Source organism: Tinamus guttatus, unplaced genomic scaffold, assembly GCF_059628265.1.
Source record: "Tinamus guttatus ecotype Peru unplaced genomic scaffold, ASM5962826v1 Tinamus_guttatus_pri_ptg000246l, whole genome shotgun sequence".
Lineage (NCBI taxonomy): Eukaryota > Metazoa > Chordata > Aves > Tinamiformes > Tinamidae > Tinamus > Tinamus guttatus.
Genome location: NW_028288780.1, coordinates 5,134,208 through 5,156,507, shown reverse-complemented (window position 1 = coordinate 5,156,507; position 22,300 = coordinate 5,134,208). Strand labels below are relative to the sequence as shown.

The 22,300-nt window shown below is 39.1% G+C and overlaps 1 protein-coding gene across 1 annotated transcript in view; it reads left to right on the top strand.

The window, feature by feature from the left end:
* Positions 1 to 22,300, top strand: part of RET (ret proto-oncogene) — a 30,139-nt gene extending 7,839 nt beyond the window's left edge. The window contains exons 6-18 of the mRNA XM_010223904.2: positions 2,616 to 2,874; positions 4,010 to 4,135; positions 5,033 to 5,143; positions 8,039 to 8,158; positions 9,702 to 9,958; positions 10,606 to 10,753; positions 13,211 to 13,318; positions 14,697 to 14,911; positions 15,011 to 15,133; positions 16,733 to 16,803; positions 18,700 to 18,837; positions 20,303 to 20,402; positions 22,001 to 22,300. Of these exons, the coding sequence (XP_010222206.2) occupies positions 2,616 to 2,874; positions 4,010 to 4,135; positions 5,033 to 5,143; positions 8,039 to 8,158; positions 9,702 to 9,958; positions 10,606 to 10,753; positions 13,211 to 13,318; positions 14,697 to 14,911; positions 15,011 to 15,133; positions 16,733 to 16,803; positions 18,700 to 18,837; positions 20,303 to 20,402; positions 22,001 to 22,180 (1,956 nt within the window). The 3' untranslated portion in view covers positions 22,181 to 22,300. The remainder of the gene's footprint in view (positions 1 to 2,615; positions 2,875 to 4,009; positions 4,136 to 5,032; positions 5,144 to 8,038; positions 8,159 to 9,701; positions 9,959 to 10,605; positions 10,754 to 13,210; positions 13,319 to 14,696; positions 14,912 to 15,010; positions 15,134 to 16,732; positions 16,804 to 18,699; positions 18,838 to 20,302; positions 20,403 to 22,000) is intronic.

The following is a 22,300-nucleotide window of genomic DNA, read 5'->3' as shown; positions in this document are numbered from 1 at the left end:
GCCGTTTTTGCATTTTGACAAGACAGTCAACATTTGAAGAGGGACTTAGGGTTTCTGAAAACAATGCTGCTTTACAATAACTATGTAGTTTCACAGGGTGGCAGTAGTAGCAGGGAAAAAATGTTTCTTACATGAAGAGAGCGCTCCAAGGCTGTGGGAAGAGATTTCTTTCTGTGCTGCCTAAAAGCAAATTTGCAGAGAGAGATTGTTCTGTTTTTCAACCAGGGACAACTCATCCTCACTCTGGAGATGGCTTTCTTGATTAATTAAGGTGTCATCTGCTTATTTCTGAGACTGGATTTGAATTTCAGTGCAGTGTGCCTGGAGCCCAAGTCAATGCAAGCAGCTCAGGACCCAGCGCTTCTCGTTATTAAAAGTCTTCTGCATAATTAGCTATGATGTGTCAGAGCAGTGAGGAAAAGTACAGGGCCAAGTCAGTATGAAGGCTAAACTGTATCTTGCCCTCAGGAAAACACAGGAGCATGAAGAAATGATTAAGTGCTGGGCTGATGCTATTTGTCTGTTTGAGCAGCTAAATGAATTGAATAACAGAAGCACAGCCTGACGGCACAGGCTTGCCCAGTGGCATTTAACTTATCAAAGGCCTTAGAGCCCTATTGACATTTCCTGAGACAAATGCTGACTAATACAGGCTGAGATTTTTAAAGAGGTTTTATGTCCAAATGTCCCTGGAATTCAGTGATGAGTAACACTGTCGTTATCCAGACTTTATTAAACTCTGGAGCTGACAAGATTAATTTTTCTGTTCCTATTTCTGAGTATAATACTTCCGTGTTAAATTTTGGGTGTCTTGCAAAATGCATCTTTGCCAGTTCTTTCTCTTTATTAATGTCAATCCTGATTACTATGCTCTTTTTACCCTACTCGATGAGTAAGAGAAACTGGCTGTTTCTATCTCTTTCCTATGAGTTTGTGGTCTCCTACATTTAAGATCTGTGCAGTTTCCAGGACCTGCGGTACTGAACAAAGTTAAAACTTCACCGTTCTCTAATGGAATTTGGTAAAAAAAAAAAAAAGGAAGCCCAACTTGTGCAAATTACTGGAGGGGGGCATTTTTATCTTCTTATAATGCAGAGCAAGTAAAATTGACCTGTGCTCTACAGTAAAGATATCGTGCTGCTTAGGACCTCCCAGGTCATATGGTCTTCATCCCTTTTGCAGGAAATTGTTGTTGATCAAAAGGCTGCCTCAAAAACGCTGGTGTGGCGGAGTAAACATTGACAGAGGACAGTATCACTCTAGTGTGTGTCAGTGGTTAATGTGACATAGGACATCATAATATTCCCTTACTGCATCAAAGAAGCATTGCTTGAGGGAGCTGCAAAGCACTCCGGTTGCGGTCATAGAATCGTTATGGCTCAGGCTACCACTCTTCATGTGTGTAGAGAAGAGTTTATGAGCGGGTGCAATCTTCCATTTACTTCTTTTTCTTTCTGCCAGTCCCAGAGTGCTCTGCAGAAGAGAAGCTAAATACCAGGTAGCCTAGCTATCTGTGTTACTTGTCTCCATGTGTTACCCTGGCACAGAAAAAAATATGTGGTGCCAAGCACAAACAGGCAGGGATGTGAATGGGAGGAAATTAAGTGAAGTGGCCCTATCCTGAGACACTGGATGCTTCTAGAGCAAGAAGCTCCTCCCTAACTTTAAATAGACCAAGCTCATAGGCAGAGGACTTACTACAGAAAAGATGTATCTTTTTAACAGTCCTTAATAAAAATACTAGGACTGAAATGTACAGATAAGCTTTTACCAGCAGGGTTGTTACTGAGAATACATCTTAACTGCAGCATTTAAAAAGAATCCACCACTAAATTCCCTTAAATAACACCCCACCCTTCCCATTGCTATTTTCCCCATAAGGAAAGTCAGTGCCTCTGGATCTGATCTGAATCCCATTCTAGCAAATGGAAAAAACAAAGTGAACTTTGGATGAGTTTCTATAGGAACTGGACAGGAATCAGTGTTTTGCATTCCTGTGCTTCCTAGATTAATGTTTTCAGACTGAAGAGTGCTTGAGCATAACTATTGTGGCCAGCAGATTTACCATTTATATATGGTAAATGCATTTATTTTCAGTTTTAGATGAAAATGTTTAAAAAGCTCTGTCAGTAGGAGTCAATGAGGTTCTCATTTTTAAGGCTTTCCGAGAACTCTGTTTACCAGAAACTTTTGACTATAATATGGGACGTAGGTATGATCTGTTTGCTTTCTCAACAGAGCTTTTCTCATGAGTCAGCCTGGAACAGAGCAGGGACGTAACCCAGGATTTTCCCAAATCCTAAAGTTGTGTTCCCACTGAACATTGACCTGCTATCGGTGGCAGATGCCTGAATATCGCTGAGTCTCTAGGTCATGACTTTTAGTGTCTCTACTGTTACCTGAGCACAATGATACTGCTTTGCCTTTTTTACTGAGAATAAATCACACTTGAAATACCCAGGTACTGTGTTAGTGGTAAAGTACCATATCATGTGATGTGTGCAAGCTGAACATTGTTCAATTTTCTTTAAGATACTTTTGAGAAGCACAGAGTGTTTTTGATGTATAGTTTTGGTTCTGATGTTCATGATTTTTTTGTTGATGTTTGAGCCTAGATAGGAAAAATCTGCATTGAAAACTGTATGAAATTCTATGGTGTGAACATCACCTACAAGCTGCTGTCCCCCAATGTAAGCTGCTATGCTGTCGGCATACTTCAAGGCCGAGAAGACAAATATGGAAGCCTTTATGTGAATGATTCCTCTGTGCTACACAGACCTGAATGCAAGGAAATACAATACACTGTTCAAGCTACAGACAGGCAGAGCAGGAAACATGCCAAGACCCTTCTCACTATTGTGTTGGAAGGCACTCGTAAGTACCTGAGTACTTAGAACAATTGGCTTGCTTACATGATTTTTGTCAGTATTAGGTGGTGCGTTAGTAGAGTGATCTATTAACTTTTTCCACATGAGCAGTGGAAATGAGCCTGAGCTCATGTGGGTCCCGATACAGACCCAAAGGTTTCTATCTTCGTTTGGAGTTCTGACTCAGACCTATCTGTAGTAGATGTTTGAATAACTAATGTATGCAAAGGTAGTGTATCTTGTACAATTCCTAATGTTCATGATGACATTTGCTTTAGAAGGATATTGTTGTGTGTTTTTTTATTTCACGTGTTCTTGTGGAAGAATATATATGAAACCACAATTCTTCAGCCTAAAGATATTTTTTCAGCCATCTTTTCTCATCACGTTTTTCCCACATTGTTACTTTTTTAAAATTTTTGCAAGATCTTTGTAGCACTTGCACTGTCTTCGCCTTACTGGAAAGTTGGTAAGGGCCCAGTGTGAGAAGTTCTGTAAGAACCACAGCAGAGGACTGCACCAGAAACATGTAATCATTACTTTCCAATCAATCTGCACTTACTGCAGATGCTTAAAATTCTACCTGGCAATAGCTGTGGCTCCCCTGCATCATGCCATGGCTCTGTTTCCAAGTGGGAAAGGGCTAAGGAAGAAGATAGTAAGTCTGCAATGGACTTTCTTTTTTGTTAGAGCTGAAATCAGACATACTTAACTTTTAGCTGCTAGTGTTTTAGCCCAGGCACTAAACGTTTGCCTTTAGTTACAAGTTTTTGTATTTGTACTTTGAACAAGTTTTTGTACAAGTTTTGTACAAAGCCATAAATACCTGGCATCTGTTTCAGTTTTCCGATTGTTAAGCTGTTAGTGCATTCTTACGGTTCTAGCTATTTTCAGCCTGCCATCAAGTAAAGATGATAATGCCATCATCATCCTACTGTTTATCTGTTATTTCACAAAAGAAAAACATCTGGTCTTTTCTTCAGTTGTTGTCGAAGCTTACTCATAGTTGGGTCACTGTGCACTCTTCTCTTCCTATCTTCTCCCAAGAGAGGGTTTTGTCCTTCTGGCTTCTGAGCTGAGCTGACTTGCCTGTGTGTTCCCATCCCCTGTACCATGCTGACAACGTGCACTCTTCCCCACAGTTCTTAAAGACAAGGAGGGCTGTCTCGACTCTTGTGCTGTGAGTAAGCACCGTGCTGAATGTGAAGAGTGTGGTGGCCTGGGGGTGTTAACAGGAAGATGCCAGTGGAGACAGGGGAGCGGAAAAGGTATGTTCTTGTGTGAAACCAACCTTCTGTTTAGCCATTATCGTGCTTTTGATTATGGATATGCACCTATTTATTCTACCTGGACAACGTGGTATTAAAACCTACACAGAAGCTGTGGTTAAAAAGATAATAATAATGCCCAAAGGAAACCTTCACTAGCAAGAAGAAAGATTCTTAACAGTCTTAACAGTCATTCTTAATTTTTTCCCTGTTATGTTAAATACGATACATAAAATACAAGATGCTATTTCCTTATTATTGAGTTTGCGCCATTGTAATCAGAGCAAGTGGTTTACTGCATGCAAGATAATCTGCAAACATGAACTGAGCATCCCAGTAAGCCTGTGAGTAGGTATGACAGAAGCAGCCTCTCTGCTTTCTGCAGCCTGTAATACAGGTCTGAAAGGCAGTGGTGCTCTTCCAGAGTACTATTCCAGAGTAATGCTCTCTGTTGATGCTTTATGCCTTCAAACCATGTGTGTATCACAAATTCTTCTCAACTACCTGTAACATTCGTATTCAAACATGTGTGAAATTGTGTGGAGATACCCCAGGTTGTGAAAGCTGCCCTTCACTCTGAAAATGGTCTGCTAGCTGTTTTCAAGCACTTTTCATTGTAGCTCCAAGTGATATGCCTAAAGGGCTGTCAAATGCACAAAGCAGAAAATCACAGTGAAAGATACATTCATCTACATTCTGTCACATTCTTCCCAATTTCTTTTAGCTATTGCCTTGCCTCCTGTTTTAGCAGATGGTAAAATATTCATGGATAAAATCCATAGATGTTTATTTAAAGAATGAGCTGTGCTTTGGTGTATCAGCAAGCACTAAGAATTCATTAAGCTTTTCTTCAAAGCCTTGTGATGTTTGTACAGCTGTCTGTTTCTGTGTTAACAGGAATCACTACAAACTATTCCACATGCACCCCGAGCATCAAGACCTGTCCGGACGGCACCTGTGATGTGGTTGAGAGCAGAGATCTAGCAGTGTGCCCCCAAGACTGCACAAGTACGGGAATCTTTTAGGGCTGTTTTTTTCTGTGTCACAGCTGATCACTGTTCACCAAGTTCTGCTTTCATGATCCTGTATACTTTTACCAGCTCTGCATTGACATACCTTTATTGGAATCAGGAGAGAGAGTTAAGGTTGCAGGAACTAAGATTAGTCTTTCTGAAGCTCAGTCAACCACCACCCTTTGGCTGATGCTCAGTGACAGAAATACGAGATTTTCTCAGTAATTCTCTTCCAGCTCCACCTGTTAATTTTCAGCTACTGTTGTTCAGCAGAGGTATTTGCTGAAACCAGTTATAGGTTTTAGGAAAGTCAATGACGTCGAACAACAAAACCATCAAAACAATCCAGTAATATACCTGCTTGAGGGCATAAGCAAAGGTTCATATGAACAACATTTACCAAGTAAGGATTGAAGTGTGTGTGTGTGTGTGTGTGTGTGTATGTCTGTTTGTGTTTCCTTGAATGGGCCTGTCTTCATTCCACTCACTTGGACCTGCTCATACCTGCAGGTTCGCAAATCACCCTGAAGATACAAAGGTTAGCAAAACAATGTGTTATACTTAGGCAAATTCAGTCTTCTTCCATAACATGGTTATTTCCTAAGTGCTTTTTTACAGCATCCAAGATCTAATTCAGAAATGCAGATGCAACATCTTGGGGTTTCCTGAAAAAAGCGTCCTGGCTCTGGCATTGTGTACTCCAACTTTACATCAAAATGGAGTCTTTCAGGAACTACTATTTTCTAGGACTTATGTCTTTCTCTAACCTGAAATAGCAAAGAGGAGCTGTTGTATTTCTTATATGGAAGAATATGATTGTGTGTTCTAAATTACTTTTATCACAAAGAAGTATTATTTCACTAGAGTGCATAAAGCACAATCTTTGAAGTGACAGAAATGCTTGAAGTGAATGCAGGAAATTTCTGTGATAATCTGTAAAGAATTCGTCATTAGCAATAACTGGAATCCATTGTCATTCCAAAAGTGGAAATCTCTGCGCCAGAGGCTGCAGTTCTAAAACGTATAATGCTCAACATGTAGCACTGGATGTTTTACTTGATAGAAGCCTGAAAGATAATAGATTAGATAATCTATTCTATTAGATAATAGCAGCAGACAAGTAAAATGAGCTTTCAAGATATTATTTATGCCTTGCTAGTATCTGAGCTGGAGAATCTTATAAATGATATTGAAGCAATTCATAATCTGGGCTGGTGCCCATAGCCAGTCTATTTACAGTTGGAGAAATGAGCGTGTTTGGGGATCTCAGAGGTGCAGGACTGCTATTATATCAACTTTTACTGTCAGAGAACGTTTCTGTGGAAATGGCAAGCAATAATTAGCAAAGCCCCAGATGGCTTAAAATCAAGGATGTTCTTTAAATATAGACAAAATACTTGCTAAAATACTCTGCTAAAATACTTACAATTCATTTATCATTATCATGGCTATCTATTTCAGCCCCCAAATTGCTTTCTCCCACTAAAGCTGTGAATATTACATTCAAGGGCACTCAGCTGAAACAAGTGATGCTGTGGCTCTGCCTATTAAGTAGAGGCCACCTGGCTGCTTCTAGGCAAGAGATCTTCTTGCAGTGACTGCTTCAGGGCTGGTCACACTGTATGAATCTAGCTAAATGTTTCTTAAGGACCACTGTGAGGGTTCACCTGAACTTTGGCTTTCAGATAAGAGAAAGAAAATACAGTGTCTGGGACCCTACCTTGCTTTGCATGCCTTTGTCTTCATCAGTAATCAGTCTTACTCTCTTTGGTTTTGCCCCCAAAACGGTGTTTCTACCATTTGAGTTTCTGGAGTTTTTACACAGTGGAATAGGACCACTGTTGCTTTTTTTTTCCAAAAGATCCTAAGGCAGGGAAAACTCTTTACCATCACAGAGCAATGGAAATAGTCGACAATTTAAAGCATGAGCATACAAAATACTACAGAGTTCTGAACAGCGCAGGTAACTGTTGGAGCAGTTCACTGGGGAAATGCGTGTTTCTTGGTCTCTGGAACACATATAGGAAGCTCCATGATTGCACTGTATGCTCGAGGTGAAATTGTATCCTGATTTTGCTAACTTTAAATTCTCCCTCAATGACTGTTTAAACAGAATCTGTTCATTCTCCACTTTCCCTAACTCCAGGTCCTCAAATAAAAATAGACAGGTAGATAGAGATTACTTTTTTTTTTCTTTTTTTCTGAGGCTAAAGGATGCTCTTTTTCATTACCTTTACGGAAGAAAGTTGGTCAGTAACCAGCTGAGCTTTAGACAACTTAGTAGGTGCAGCCTCTCTGGAAAAATGGTCACAATCTGCTTTGTTTGGAAACTCAAGTTCCTGTTTTGCTTTCTCTAAAAAATTGGTGTCACAACCAGGAACAGATCTCAGGTCTATAGACTGCTGGTTTTCTGCTCTATATCACTGAAACATGCATAATCTCATATGCATAAAAAAATGCTTAGGACGCAAAGAATTAAAATAAATGGAAAAAAAATGAAGAATATTTGGGGAAATATTTTAAAATGTAAGACGACCTTGCCAATTGGATTATATATGACATTTTAAACAGCACCTGAAATCGAGAAAGTATCTGAGCTATACAAAGAAAACTATTACTTTTTTAATGTTAGTTGCCTCTTTCATAACAAGAATAACTGTTATGGCTAATGTTCAAGCAGTCCAAGGTCCCCTCAGTTCAGAATCTCAGAAATTTTTGAATTAAGGATTCCCCTAATTCTCAGGAGTCGTCATTATCACTGAGCTTTGTTGCCCTGTTGAATTTCACCCTGTTACATTTCAGCTGCATGCTAGAATCAGCACACAGGTTGCTCCAAGCCTTTTTCTTTAACTGCTTGTGAGAACCTGAGCTTGTGTCTGTATTTGATTAGGTGGAAACATCATTGGCGGGCATGGCAAAGGCATTGGAAATCTCGGAATTAAGTCAGGACATGGGATTTGCTACTGCTACCCAAGACGGAACTGTTATTGTGAGAAAGGTGATATCAAGGGTAAGTCTCAACATTATTTTCTGTTGTCTCCTTAATCCTTCATTCTTTTTTTTATCTGCCGTGTATGTACCTGCAACAGAGTAAACTCATGGACAGGTTAATAGATCAATAAGCAATATCTTGGTCACAGCCTGCTAATAAAAAATTCATTAAGAACTGACGCTTTGACTTTACCATGGAAATTAAAAATCCCCAGGGGTTTTACTTCTGTTCTTGGCTAAAGATTCTATTTTATTTCGTGCTACATAACAAACAGCTTCGCTGTCCTTTGCTTTCCACCTGCATTTGCATTTCAGTGGGGCTCACCTGATATTTTTCAAAGATAGCTAGGAGAATAAGAACAACTTTCTATGACGTAAAAGTAATCCAGCCTCCTAATCCCTCCTAATCATTACAGAAAATCTTAGCTCACAATTGTCAGAGATAGCCAACACCTACTGTGTTAGGAAGAAGAGTGGATTACGTTATTCCTTGGCCTTTACTCAAATCTTAAAAGCTTCTATGCATTTTTTGAAACACATTCATGGAGGTTGAAATGTTTTTAAATTGTTTTTATTGTTGTAATAATAAACTTAATATGAAGCATTTTGCATCTCTAAAACGGAATTATTAATAATATATTGCTAATACATTTTGATTTATTCTGTGGCATAAGAAGAAAGAGGAAGCATAAGACTTCTGAGTCTTTTTTTTTTTTCCAGGAAGACTTGTATATGGTACTGTGCTGTTTGCACTTAATTCTGAGTTAGTGCATGCTGATGTAGCTAAAGTAGTTATGTACCCGAAATTAGGATTATCTGATTGAATGACAGCGCAGGGGAAGTATTTTGGTCTCAGTTCTTTCAGGAGGTGATGCCCTAGGAATAATGTCTTGGGGCACTTAGATTTACAGGCACTTAGTTTCCAAAGTAAAGCACAAAACCATTTCTGCAAAAGGGGAAGTAGTAAATGGAGAGAAAAAAAATGCACATCACTTGAGAAGTGATTATAACTTTAGGCAATATTTTCAGAAGTATTTTGTTAAACAAAAAGCAGAAATATTCTAAATTTTTCTTGTGCGTCTAAAAAGAGAAGCATTTTTGATTTCTAACAACTATCACAATAAATTAGAATTCCCCTGGAGTAGATTTTAGTTGATGGGCTGATTGGCTCTGACATAAACTGTTGCCACATGCAAAATCTGGACATAGGTCTTCAGAGATGTGTGTGGTATCAGAACATCAGCAGGCTGAGTTTTAAACGAGAGTCTCATGAGTAAACTGCGCTTATAAAACTAAGGTATATCAGGTCAAGTTAGCTCGCTGTCATCACACTTGAACTGCAGATAACGAACTACCTGGTACCTGAAATGGAAAGGAACTGGCAGTGCAGTGGGCACAGACCATTTTTTCTTTTCTTTGCTAAGGTTTAGATGCTAGGGTTTGCTCTAGCCTTCAAAATAATTTTGTATTCTGTTCCTGCTACAGCTGCGTGTGTTGTGTGAACTGCCAGCAGAAGCAGGCAACAAGCAGTGAAGTTCTAATGAGCTGTTCTTGGTCCACAGAGCAATTATGTGATGATGTGTGCAAGACTGTGATAGCAGGGGCCGTGCTGCTGTCCTTCATTATCTCCGTGCTGCTTTCTTCTTATTTCATCCATCGTTACCACAAGAATTCTCCAAAGCCGCCTATTGCCTCAGCAGAAATGACCTTCCGGCGCCCAGCCCAGTCTTACCCCATCAGTTATTCTTCTACTAATGTCCGTCGGCCTTCTTTAGATTCCATGGAGAACCAGGTGTCTGTAGATACCTTTAAAATACCAGTAAGTTTGCTGTTCTTTTGTGTGCTCTTTTTGGATGCTTTTCTTGTTTTCAAAGAGGGTTGTTTATTGCACACAGAAAATGTTATGGAAATCTATTCATAGAAATATCCAACTCAAATACTGAAACAGAAATCACACATACAGGGAGGACCTTGTGCTCCATTTGCTCTGTTATCTTCTTGGTTTGTACATCTGTCACTGTTCTGCAGCTGTAAGTCTCAGTAACACTCACAAGATGAATTCTTAAGAGAAGGTCTAATTTCAGAAGTAAAACTGATATAACTGTCTGTGAAGTCCGGGTTTGCATATTCATGGTTATCTGAAAGCGTTTATCCTGTATCACTCAGTGTTTCATTGGTACCAGTTTCCCAGACCTATAAATGTCATCCATTACCCACAGGCTATGTTTGCAGGCCTGTTTTTTTGATGAGGTGATTTCAAGGTAATGTAAAAACATTTGCAAAATACCAAGGGATTCAGAAGATTTTTATGGGAGTACATGGACATTGATAAAAAGAGCAACCCAAAATGTTATTCCAAAGTGCCTGTTCTTGAAGGATGGCATCCTATTAAACATTAATATTTTGGGTGTTGCTAGCCACATCTGTCTGGCTTCATCTTACAGGACTCCTTTTTTTCTCCTGCAGGAAGATCCAAAGTGGGAATTCCCTCGGAAGAACCTGGTTTTGGGCAAGACTCTAGGGGAAGGAGAATTTGGAAAGGTCGTGAAGGCCACAGCCTTCAGACTCAAAGGAAGAGCTGGCTATACCACTGTGGCGGTGAAAATGCTAAAAGGTACTTTTCTGTCTGAGTCTGAAGGGATTTGGAAACTGTTTGGAGTGTCCTCTGAATGGATTTTAAAAGGAACTATCATAAAAGTAAAAGCTGAGCTGAAGCTGGCCAGTGCCACAGTCTCCATTGCTTCCAGCATTCTGGTTATATTCGGTCAGATTTCTGAGTGTAGGAGCTAGCATCACATTCATACAAACAAGCAATTTGCACAAGTAATTCTAGCTCATGTTATGCAAGGACATAGTCTCTTAATGTAGCAAATGCGTTTAATTTTGTTTAGCATTGATGGAAACATTGCAAGGGCTTGTTAGTTTTCTGATTTTCTTTTTTTTTTCCTCTCCCTCAGTTTTCTGTGACATGACTTTTTAAGTAAATCTTTTTATGTTCTTGTCCAGAGACAGAATATAACTGCAGAGGCAGAACTATTAAGTTATTCACTTACTTTGCTGATTGTGAATTCCAGTTCCTTTGTACTCTCTCATCTGTTATTCAATTACTAGGAGCTCAGCCAACATGGCTTGAATAGCCCAGTACTGTTCCATGTTGTCTTAGTTTGTCCCAAGGCTTTAAATCTGTGGAAGAAAAAGGTATAGAGATGACAATGTGAGACCTTGTGATCTTGTCCTGTCTCTATTTAGTACTTTTTTTTTTTTTTTTAGCATCACATATTTCTGCTTCTTTCCCATCCTGAAGAATATACTGAAGGAAAAAGATTAAAAAAGAATTGTTTATTTTCCAATATAAAAAGTCTCCAGTATTACTGTACTTTTTCTGGTAGAAGATGTTGAAACCCATGATCTGTGCCATTTCTTATAGTTATATGTGACTAGAGATTTTACATATTTAATATGTGGACCCAGTTTCTAATGATGACATCTCTGGACATCCAGTGGTAGTGAGGAAGGTTCGTGGAAGTGTTTAAACCTGTTCCCTCATTTTTTCTCCACATCTTGAAAGTTGAAATAGATATTAAAATGCAACTATGTCCTCTGTGGTCTTGTATACTAATTCATAACTGTACTTAGTTCCTAAGAAAGATGAGACATAAGAACCTTAAAATACTAGAACCTTATAGATGCTGGAAATCCTTTCTGCTAGGCAACTAGATCCAGCTGGACAAGCCCATCCATATGCTGCTTATAAATAAAAGCATGTGATTATAAGAAAATGCTACAAATCTTAATACCACTTCTATGGCAATAAGCAATTGATATTAAGCTTGGGGTAAATAGCAAGTTTAAAAGGAAAAAAAGAAAAGATCTGTTATGTCCTGCTTTAGAGTCAAGCTGCTACGCACACGATCAGTTTACGGTCAGAATGCGTGCCTCAAATCCAGGAGACTGGGTGGAGGTGGGATATACAGAGGAGCTCATGGTCCTAAGTCCTTTCGGACTTCGGTCAAACACCAGCTGTGATGCTCAAGCAACTTCCTCTGTGTTGTTGTGAACAGAATTGTCATAGTCGTTGCGTACTTGTTGTCAATAATCTGCCAGCACGTTTGCATCAACAGGTGACTCAGCTAAGATCCCAAAATATACTGGTAAAACCGTTGATTTTACTCACAGATGATAAACATTCAGCTTTCCGTAGCTAATAACAGGGTCAGAACTGATAGCAGGAAGGATTAACCCTTTAAGAACCTTATTGAATAAATTGCTATGACATTTGCGGTAATACTGCAGACTCTAATTATTCCTTTGCAAATCACGTGAAAAAATCCGTTTTGCAAGTTGCCTGTGGAGAACATTTTTCATTACTTCAAATATATATTTGCTTTATATGCCAACATTACACATTCTTTCCATATTAAAATTAATTGAGAGAAGCAGGGTAATACTCCCGCACAGATGCTAGGGGTTTTGCTAGGGGTTAACCCCCAGCTCCTAGCTGGGAGCTGGGGTTAACAACTCTATACCGCGTTACTTCTTTAACCAGGAATCGCATGTAGACCAGCACATTGGTAATGCAGAGATAGAGTGTTATGGGAGACAACGGATCATTTTGGTTTTTTGTTTGATCAAGAGAAAAGTCTTGATTTTTCTTAGACTTCTGAAGTTTAGATTGCTGTGACACAACCCCAAAAAAGTTGTTGTAGAACACTAGAAAAAATCCACTGTAACTTTGACATCTGCAAGGCACTGAAGACTCTGGTCCTGATTCTTCCCTGACCTGTTTTTTTTTGTATTATTGGTATCAGGGCAGAGCAATGACTATAGCAGGTTACCAAGCCAGAAGTGCAGCTGTCCCATTCTCTTGGTTCTGATATAAGTGACTGCAAGGTGCTGGTGAAGTTTCTGTTACATGGAAGAAATATTACAAGGTCAAGATATGCAGAACTGAGTTTTCCAACCTCGTGCTAATTGCAAGCAGACAGTCTGATCTCATACTTCAGACTAAATGCAGAAAATTCTGGCATAATGCTTTCCTAACCACAGTTGCTTCTCTTCATATTTTCTGCAGAAAATGCTTCTCAGAGTGAGCTGCGAGATCTACTTTCAGAGTTCAACCTTTTGAAGCAGGTGAACCATCCTCATGTCATCAAACTTTATGGAGCTTGCAGTCAAGATGGTAAATACTAGAAGCTCATTATTAAGATGAAATTTGTATTGGAAGGAAATAAATAGCAGTTCTTTTCCAGCAGGGTTTTAAAATGCAGAACACCTTCTAAATTTGCAGCTAGCTGAAAAATGAAGCCATGTAAGGACAAGCGATGTTTGAAGGGAAGGGAAATGTTAATTCAGTGTAACTAAGCATTATTATCATGGTTATGTTCAATATTTGTTTTAATTCTGAAATTATTTTTAAATTAACCATTGTATTTCTAATTCTCTTCTAATTAATATATATTTTTCTATTATACTGATACCCAGTAAATGTTTTAATTCTAGATTATATTTTCAGTTTATTCTTTTCATTATTGTTTTTTTTTGTACTATAACAATGCGCCGAGTCCTAAGTCACGGAGTGGGATCTTCTTTCTTAAAAAGACAGTTCCACCCTGCACATGTTGTGTTCAAGTACAGCTTGCCAGGCAGACTGATACTCAGTTTCCCTGCTCTGTCACAGTATCAGTGTCCCTCTTGCTGTGATAATTTGCTAATTATTTGATCCTTCTTGTTTAAATAGTTTGTGACTTTTGCAGCCCTAAATCAGAGCATCTATGTTGGAACTTTGGGCCCTGGCTTCTTTGCCCACCCAGTTCTGTTTCAGATGGCACTATTAGCTGTAGAGAGAGAATGTAATTCAGAATTGAGTCATCTTTGAGTCTTAGGAAGGTAATGAGCCTGCAGGGGGTTGTGTTTTTTCTTTTCCGTACCATGTATTTTTCCATCATTAGGGAAGTGATCTGTTCCTGAGTCACAGGCTTTTAATAAGTATGAAGTTAATTCATTAATGTGAGGGGTGGGAGGGCTTTGTTATAGCAGACAAATGTATTCAGCATAAAGCGCTGAGTGGATATTATTCATGTGGATAATGGGGATGAGAAACTTACTAATGGATTGGAATGTCAGAATGTTTCAAATGCTTTGAAAAGGCACCTCAAATTAAACCTTGGAAATAGCAGATGACTTGTGAGCTCCGCGTCACACACTCCAGAAAAGGATTTTGGTTTGGGGGTGGTGGGTTTGTTTATCTAAGTTAAGTTGTTTTACAGATCTGTTTGAGGCTGTTTTTTCTTTATATATAATCTCAAATTATCCATGTAAGGGAATGAGTTACAACCTGATTTCTGCTTTGATTTAGGCTGAAACTCACTTGCTTTGCATGGAAGACATAGGCTACAGTTATGTATTCTATGTCTAATTCAGTGCCTTATACTTGAAGAACAGAGGTGTCAGGAGCCCCTGAGTCTTAAACATAATCTGTGCTGCATTGAGACTTTTTGGGGCGGGGGCAGGAAATGAAATTGCCATATATTTATTAATCTATGATTTGTTTATTTCAGGTCCTCTGTATTTAATTGTGGAATATGCTAAGTATGGTTCCTTGCGCAGTTTTCTCAGGGAAAGTCGAAAAGTAGGACCAAGCTATGTGGGCAGCGATGGCAACAGAAACTCTAGTTATTTGGATAACCCTGATGAAAGAGCCTTAACCATGGGAGACCTGATATCTTTTGCCTGGCAGATATCGCGAGGAATGCAGTACCTCGCAGACATGAAGGTAGAGACGTGCACCAACAGTCCGAGCATGCCCTCGTGATGGGCGTGCAGTCAGTTCCTCCACAGGCACATAAACATGGTTCTTGGTTTCTTTCAATAGCTTGTCCATCGTGATTTAGCAGCCAGAAATGTGTTGGTGGCAGAGGGACGCAAAATGAAGATTTCTGATTTTGGCCTATCCCGTGATGTATACGAAGAAGATTCGTATGTCAAGAGGAGCAAGGTACAGTGTACTTCCAAACATCTGCAAACCAAGTCTTACTCTCAATAGTAGGTTATAGGCCCATATAATGCCATCCCAAGAGAGAAAGTTTGCTAGTGCTATTCACCAAAGATTATCTGAAGTAAATTATATTTTGCCTGTCATAGTAAATTACAGTCAGCTGCCTAGATACAGTTTCTTTTTCTGCTCACAGTGCTCATGGCAGAATTCAGCATATGGTTGTTTCATCTGTAGGACTGAGCAAAGGAAACTTGATGGAAAAGACTCTTCTGTGGCATTGGGAGACATCCTTTTGTTGTTGAGTAATATTGTCACTTCCCTAAAAAACAAAACAAAAACACAACCTTGGGGAGCAATAATTTTGAGACTAAGAAGAAGAATTAAAAGTTGTCATTTATTTTTTGGGGTAAAAAAAGTACTTTCAAATACAGCTAGCCAAACCTTGTTTTCACATTCCTGCGTATACCTGTCATTGACCTCAACGGAATTTTACAAGTTAATCCGAGGCCAGAATGTGAGGGTCATTAATACTGCTTCATAATGTTTATGAGATCAGCTGTGCTGGCTGAGTTTCTTCTATAACTTAGCATAGAAGAATTGCTGCCAGAAATTTTTGCATGTGAGAATTTTATAAATTCATGTGAAGTGTTCCATAAATGCTGTGCATTTAAGGTTTCATTTCCTGTGTTTTTCAGGCCAGTAATATTTGAGTGTTTTATAAGTTGAAACAAGTTGCTTAAAAAACCCTCTTGGAGATGTGATCACATGCAAAAAGGGTTTTGTTATATTCAGTTATCTGTCTGACATGCGTGTTTTATACTGAGTGTCAGCTGGCTATAGCAGTTACTCTATATTTTAAGAATTATGTATTTACATTACATTGATAACAAAGACATTCATGTAACTAGAGGATTAGTAAAGCTTTGAAAAATTCTTTGCTGATTTTGCAAATCAGAGGAATGTGGTGATACTGGCCTGGATCTTGGCTGTTTTAAAGTTGTCTTTCGTAAAGACAGATTAAAAATGGAGGAAGGGGAGGATAATGGAAAGTACTTTCATTTTATCTGGATGGAGGAAGAAGGGAAGATGTACTGAATGGCTGTTCTCTTTTCTTTTAAAATCCTTGTCACTGTAGCGATTTTTAGAGCATAGCAAGCATCTGTTGCCTTGCATCATGATTCTCTGTCATCTTGCATATTTCCCCAAGCACTAGATGTGAATCTTGTTACAAGAAAGGCAATCATGTTTGAAGAGCATAGCTCTTTGGGAAGAGGAGAATTCAGTTTACCTGCCTTTAACTGGTGACCATCTGCAGGAAAAAAAAAAAAAAACACCTTATAGTTCATAATTAGATAACTTAAGTGTGTGAAATGAATGACATTCAGTGATTAGAAACCTGTTAAAATTGTTCTGTTCATTGCTTTTTTTGTTTGGTTTGTTTTTTTTAATGGAATGTCAAGTTTTTCAGTCCAGTGAAAAAATATGTGAGATATACTTGAATGGAGAACCTTTCACAGTTTTGAAGATAAATATATTGGTTTTCCACAGGGAATCTTTATTTTCTGACCAGTAATTCTCTTGATACTTTCTATCTCCTAGGGTCGAATACCTGTCAAATGGATGGCCATAGAATCCCTGTTTGATCATATCTATACAACGCAAAGTGACGTGTAAGTGTAAATTCTTGTATTATGTATGGTTTATGTGTGTTTAAGGAAACAAGGGAAGGAAGTTCAACAATTACTTCTTGTGTGCCCCCCATCTCTCAGTCAGACCCCAGAGCGCCTCACCCCGATTCCCACGTGGTGGGAAAGGACACAGAGCTGCCCAAGGTGGCACTTGCTGAGTCTCCGCTGGGCTCAGTGCAGGATCAGATACTGCTGCTCCTTTCTCTGAGATGAATGATGGTGGTGACTAGTGACACTGCAAAACTAAGTGTTATTTATAGAATATTTTCAATTTCTCCCTTTTCTACAAAACTCATGTGTCACTACTGAGATCCGGACCCATTGCCATGCCTCCTTGTCCGTGATCCCGCTGCCCAGCTCGCAGCGCTGGGCAGGTGCTGCTGCTGCGTGCGCAGGCTGCTCTGTGGCTTGGGTACATATCAGGCATTCCTACCAGCGCTGCGCTGTGCGCTTGCAGAGAAGCTCTGATCATCTGCCATAGCTCTGCAGGGCCTGCCGGAGAGGTGGCCCTCGTGGGCCCATCCTGACGCGTGTCGGTGATCCCAGGTTGTTACCAGGCAGCTCCTCATTGAGCAAAGCCCCTGCAGAACAGGATGGAGACACAGAGCGAGCTGTAAAGGAAGCCCTCTCCAGCACCAGCTTCGCAAGTGCCTTTCCAACAGTGCAGCAAAGTGAAAAATAAATCACCTTTTTGCAGCACTGAATGTTATTTTGGATAGTTGCGCTCGCTGAAAATATTTTAGGAACATGCTTTATTGCTTGTGGTGATGCAGTGAGCTTTTAGGTGAACATATAATAATATACTCAAGAACTATCCCAGAATGCTGTTTTTCCTTGTGCTTCTATTTTTCCAGTTTCTTCCTTTTAAAGCCTGTCTGTGTAGTTAGTGGTTAGCAGTGCTTAATAGCAGTACCACTTGCCAGCATTTACAAAATCCCTTTTTGCTTCAGAGGTTGATGACATCAGTGGAAAGCTAGCCTGCCGTCTTCCTGCTTGTGAATTTTCCTTTCTGGCTTTTTCTGAACACACATTTATTCATCAATAAACATAGCACCATGGGTTTTTTTTTCATCTCCTCTTTATCCTCCCATGCCCCTTGACTTGTATGATAATTTGAAAATATTTTAGCATTCTGTAGCATTCTAGTCCAATATGTCCATTTACTAAACAAGTTGAATTAAGAAATTACTCATCTGATGCTTCCTTCCATTCTGAAAAATTTCTCTTAAACAAAAGAGGTGGATTTTAAAAATAAAACCTGCAACACAACGAAATTTATTTGTCTTAATCATGGGCAGAATTATAAACTGATGGCAGGGCGTAATTGCCTTAGCAGAGGTCATGAGAAGGTATATTAATAAAGTATGTCAAAATGTTATAAATATCCATTAGCTTTCAAGAATATGCAAATTAATTATAATTGAATTCAATGAATGGTATCAGGGAGAAAAGCTGCTACTTTCCATTCAAGACTGTGTGAGCCTGGCAGTTTGGCCTCTCCACACAGTCATTTCGCCAAATAGATGGGCTGAAATCAAAGGTGCTGCTCGTGACTAGGATGAACAGCTGGGGCAGATACAGAAAGGCCCCCCCTTAGGTCACACAGTGACCCAGGCCCTGGGAAGGTGGTTGTGCCGCCCTCTAAGTTTGGGCAGTTCACGGGAAGCAGCCCGTGGGCTGCAGCCCCCTGCGAAGGAGCCTCCTTTTCCGCTGCCTGAGGAAGGGGGGTTCTTCCCAGCATGGGCCTTTGCAAAGGGATCGCAGAGGACCATCCCTCGTCCCTTATACCCCAGTTCCTAATCTTTTTGCTGGATGAAGACCACACTACGCTCTTGAACCCTAAGACTCTAAGTGAAAGCTCATTTTCCTCTTTTCCAGGTGGTCATTTGGAGTTCTGCTATGGGAGATTGTAACTTTGGGAGGCAATCCTTACCCAGGTATTGCACCTGAACGGCTCTTTAACCTCCTAAAAACAGGCTATAGAATGGAGAGACCAGAAAACTGCAGTGAGGAAATGTAAGTCATTCTTGTTTTGATCACATTCATAAAACATCCCTTGAATGGGGAAAAGAAAGGGTTTAAATAAATACTACATGGATATTCTTCCATAGAGCTTGCATTTCTGGCTCAGAAGTATGATCGAAAGATACAGTACTCAACAGAATGTCAGAAAGTAGCAAACATTAAACTGCAGGAGAAGAATTGAATGCTTGCAGCTACAGTCAAAATGCTTGTAGGTTATCGAATAACACGCTTGGCAAAAAAAAAATGAAAGCATAGCTTGAATATTCAGAACTTCTGAGGGTGGTGTGAGAAGCATTTCATAAAACATAATGATGGGAAACATGCGAGAAAATGTTTAAGTACTTTTCTGCAAATGAGATAGTTGTTCCATCCCCTGGAGTTATTGTTAATTGTCTGCTTGTCCTGGCATTCCACAGGAGAAAAGACATCTTGACCCAGAATAGTTAGCAGTGAAAATTGTAAATATTTAAAATTGTCTCTGTTTCACCTCAGCGAGAGCAAGACCTCAGTCCTCCAACATGTTATAATGTTGATACTTTCTAGGTTAAACAAGTTGATGATGTCTGAGGGTTTTTTTATTCAAACCACATCATGATTTGCTGACTATTTTTATTTTTTTCTGTTCTGCTTAGACATATATCTGACAGTGTTTGAAAGCCTCCCTTAAGGACCACTTTTTCTTAAACTGCATGCTCTACATTATCCAGCCAAGTTAAGGGGAAGATGTGATGTTCATCAAGGCCTTGCTTTAGCTCTTGTAACCACTTTTTTTTCCCCACTTGGAAACACTTTTATGACTAAACCATTTAGTCTTGAGTATACATAAGTGGGAAAAATAACACGAACAGGGCACTAGGTAGGTGAGTCACATAAGCAGGGAGAGTCACGTAAGCAGAATTCAGGAAACTGTCAGATTTCACTTGGCTATAAAGCTTTAATTCTTCTCTGTTTTTTCCCACGCTGTGTGCTGGAGAAGGCAAGGTGCCTCTGGAAAAAAATATTATATTGAAGGCGGAATAATAATCAAATTATGAGATGCAACACCAGTTGCATATGGTGATATACAAACTCCTTCAAAGTCATTGGCAAACACAATAAATTAGAAATCTGGCACACTGCCCACACACGAGACAGTCCTTTCTGAAAATGAATGTGATGAAAGAAACCAAAGACCCTGGTCTTTCAAGGACAGCCAAGTGCCCCATCATTTAAACTCGTAAAAATAGTAGGAAAAATAAGTGCCTGTTCTTGTGGATGTCAGGTCTTGATTCAGGGAATATTAAACAAGAAAACGGAAATGAAGAAAAGATCTATGTACTCGTGAGTGACCTTCATGCCACAATTGAATTTCTGTATTATAAATTACCTGAGTAGACACATGACCCACTTGCAAATACTGATTTTTTTTTTATTGTTGTTATTTCTTTTTCCCCCACCACATTGCGGGGTGTCACAGGTACAACCTGATGTTGCGCTGTTGGAAGCAAGAGCCAGATAAAAGACCAACATTTGCTGAGATCAGCAAAGAACTAGAGAAAATGATGGTAAAAAGTAGGGTAAGTGTGCGCAAGCTTGAGGTTTTGAAACTTTTCTGATATCTGAGTTTGAATATAGAGAAATAAACACCTGGTGGTTTTTAGTTCTTGCTTTGTTCCTTTTTAGGGTAATTTAATTTTCATCAGGTTTTTAACCATGTAAATATCTAGCTTTTTCCAAACAACTCCAGCTTTTTGAAAGCTTGTATATACATATACAAGATACATAAACCTTGTATAATGCCTTGGGTGACTTCAACGCTGAATGTATGAGTTGAATTACCCTTCATGTCTAGCTTTCTTAACCAAAAAGAAACAAAATACCATGAAAAGATAATCCCTAATTGCAATGCTGAATAAATAACTCACGAGTGAGATGCATAAATCACATTTCTTTGAATGTGATTTAATGATAGGAGGATGTCAACAGAGAAATGAGAGTTATAAGTTTCTCACATTCAGAGCTACTAGAATTTAGAAGAGATTCATCATGGAATTTCTGAGCCCCACATCACTCATGATACCTTACAGAACCTCAGCTATGGTTTGCTGTTCCAGCTTGCTCAGCAATGCAGTCTTGGCTTTCCTTAGTTCTCACACACACCAAATGCGTAAGCCCTAGTGCCATCTGCATACCACACTGAAGAGAATTTCAAGTTGACAATTCTCCTTCTGACCCATGAGAAGAGCACACACAGATGAATGTGTCTTGAGGTCCAAAAATAACCCCAACTCATATATATATGTATATATATATACACACACACACACATATAACATAAAATGCATACATGCATGTGCATTACTTGCACATACCCACGTAGTAGTAGAAAATGTCCAATTTCTGGATTTCCTTTGTTACAGATGGTAAATAGGGTGTGCATGTGTTAGCCATTAAAAGATTTAAGAATGTGAGGCCATTTCCTTTGGTTGCAAAACATTCTAGTGGGATAAATGTGTTCAAAATCTGAATGTGAAGATAGATACTAAATTAATAATGGCAAAAGTCAGAGGTCTAGCTTATAGCCGCTGTGATTCAGTATGGAAATGATCTGCATATATGGTGACAAACTCATAATGCAGAGGTTAGCAGTGTTTCTGAAATAAGCATTGTAACCAAAGCCAATCCTAAACAAGGCCTTATAGAATAGTCATATTTTCTTGGGTATTGAGGCTAAATATATTTTTCTATTCACAAACAAATTTGGATAAATTTACCCTTCTGAGGTTAAATTTAAGTGAATTTCCAAGTGAAAAGTCATTTTGAAAGGAAAAAGTAAAATTCAGAATAATCAAAAATATGTTGCCCTTTTTATCAAAACCATTCAGCAGTATAGATGAAAACTTGTCAATTTTTGTAACTGACACAATTAGTTGTTTTTAAAACAATGCAAAAGCTTTATTTGAAAACATAACCACAGCTCTGATTTTCTACACAATTATGTAATAGATTGAGTACAATGATGAGAAGATCTAAAGTTAAGCAAATCAGTTAGCACAACCCTTTAGCTTGGTTATCTTATTGCTGTGCAGGGAAGTCTTAATAAGTTTAGCATTTATATCTAACCAGTAACACTGCCACTTACTTTAACACAGCCTTTTATGTATTTATTTTTTAGGATTACTTAGATCTTGCGGCTTCCACACCTTCTGATTCCTTACTTTACGATGATGGGCTCTCAGAAGAGGAGACACCTCTCGTGGACTGTAATAATGCTCCCCTCCCTCGAACCCTCCCTTCCACATGGATTGAAAACAAACTCTATGGTAGAATTTCACATGCATTTACTAGATTCTAGCAACAGAAAAAAAATGATTTTTCTTCTGCACTGTTCTCAGACTCTGTAACCCTGTTAGAGTGTTCCTTGTCTGAATGAAGCCAATCAAAATTTGCTTGGAAGCTTCTTTTGGGTTTTTTT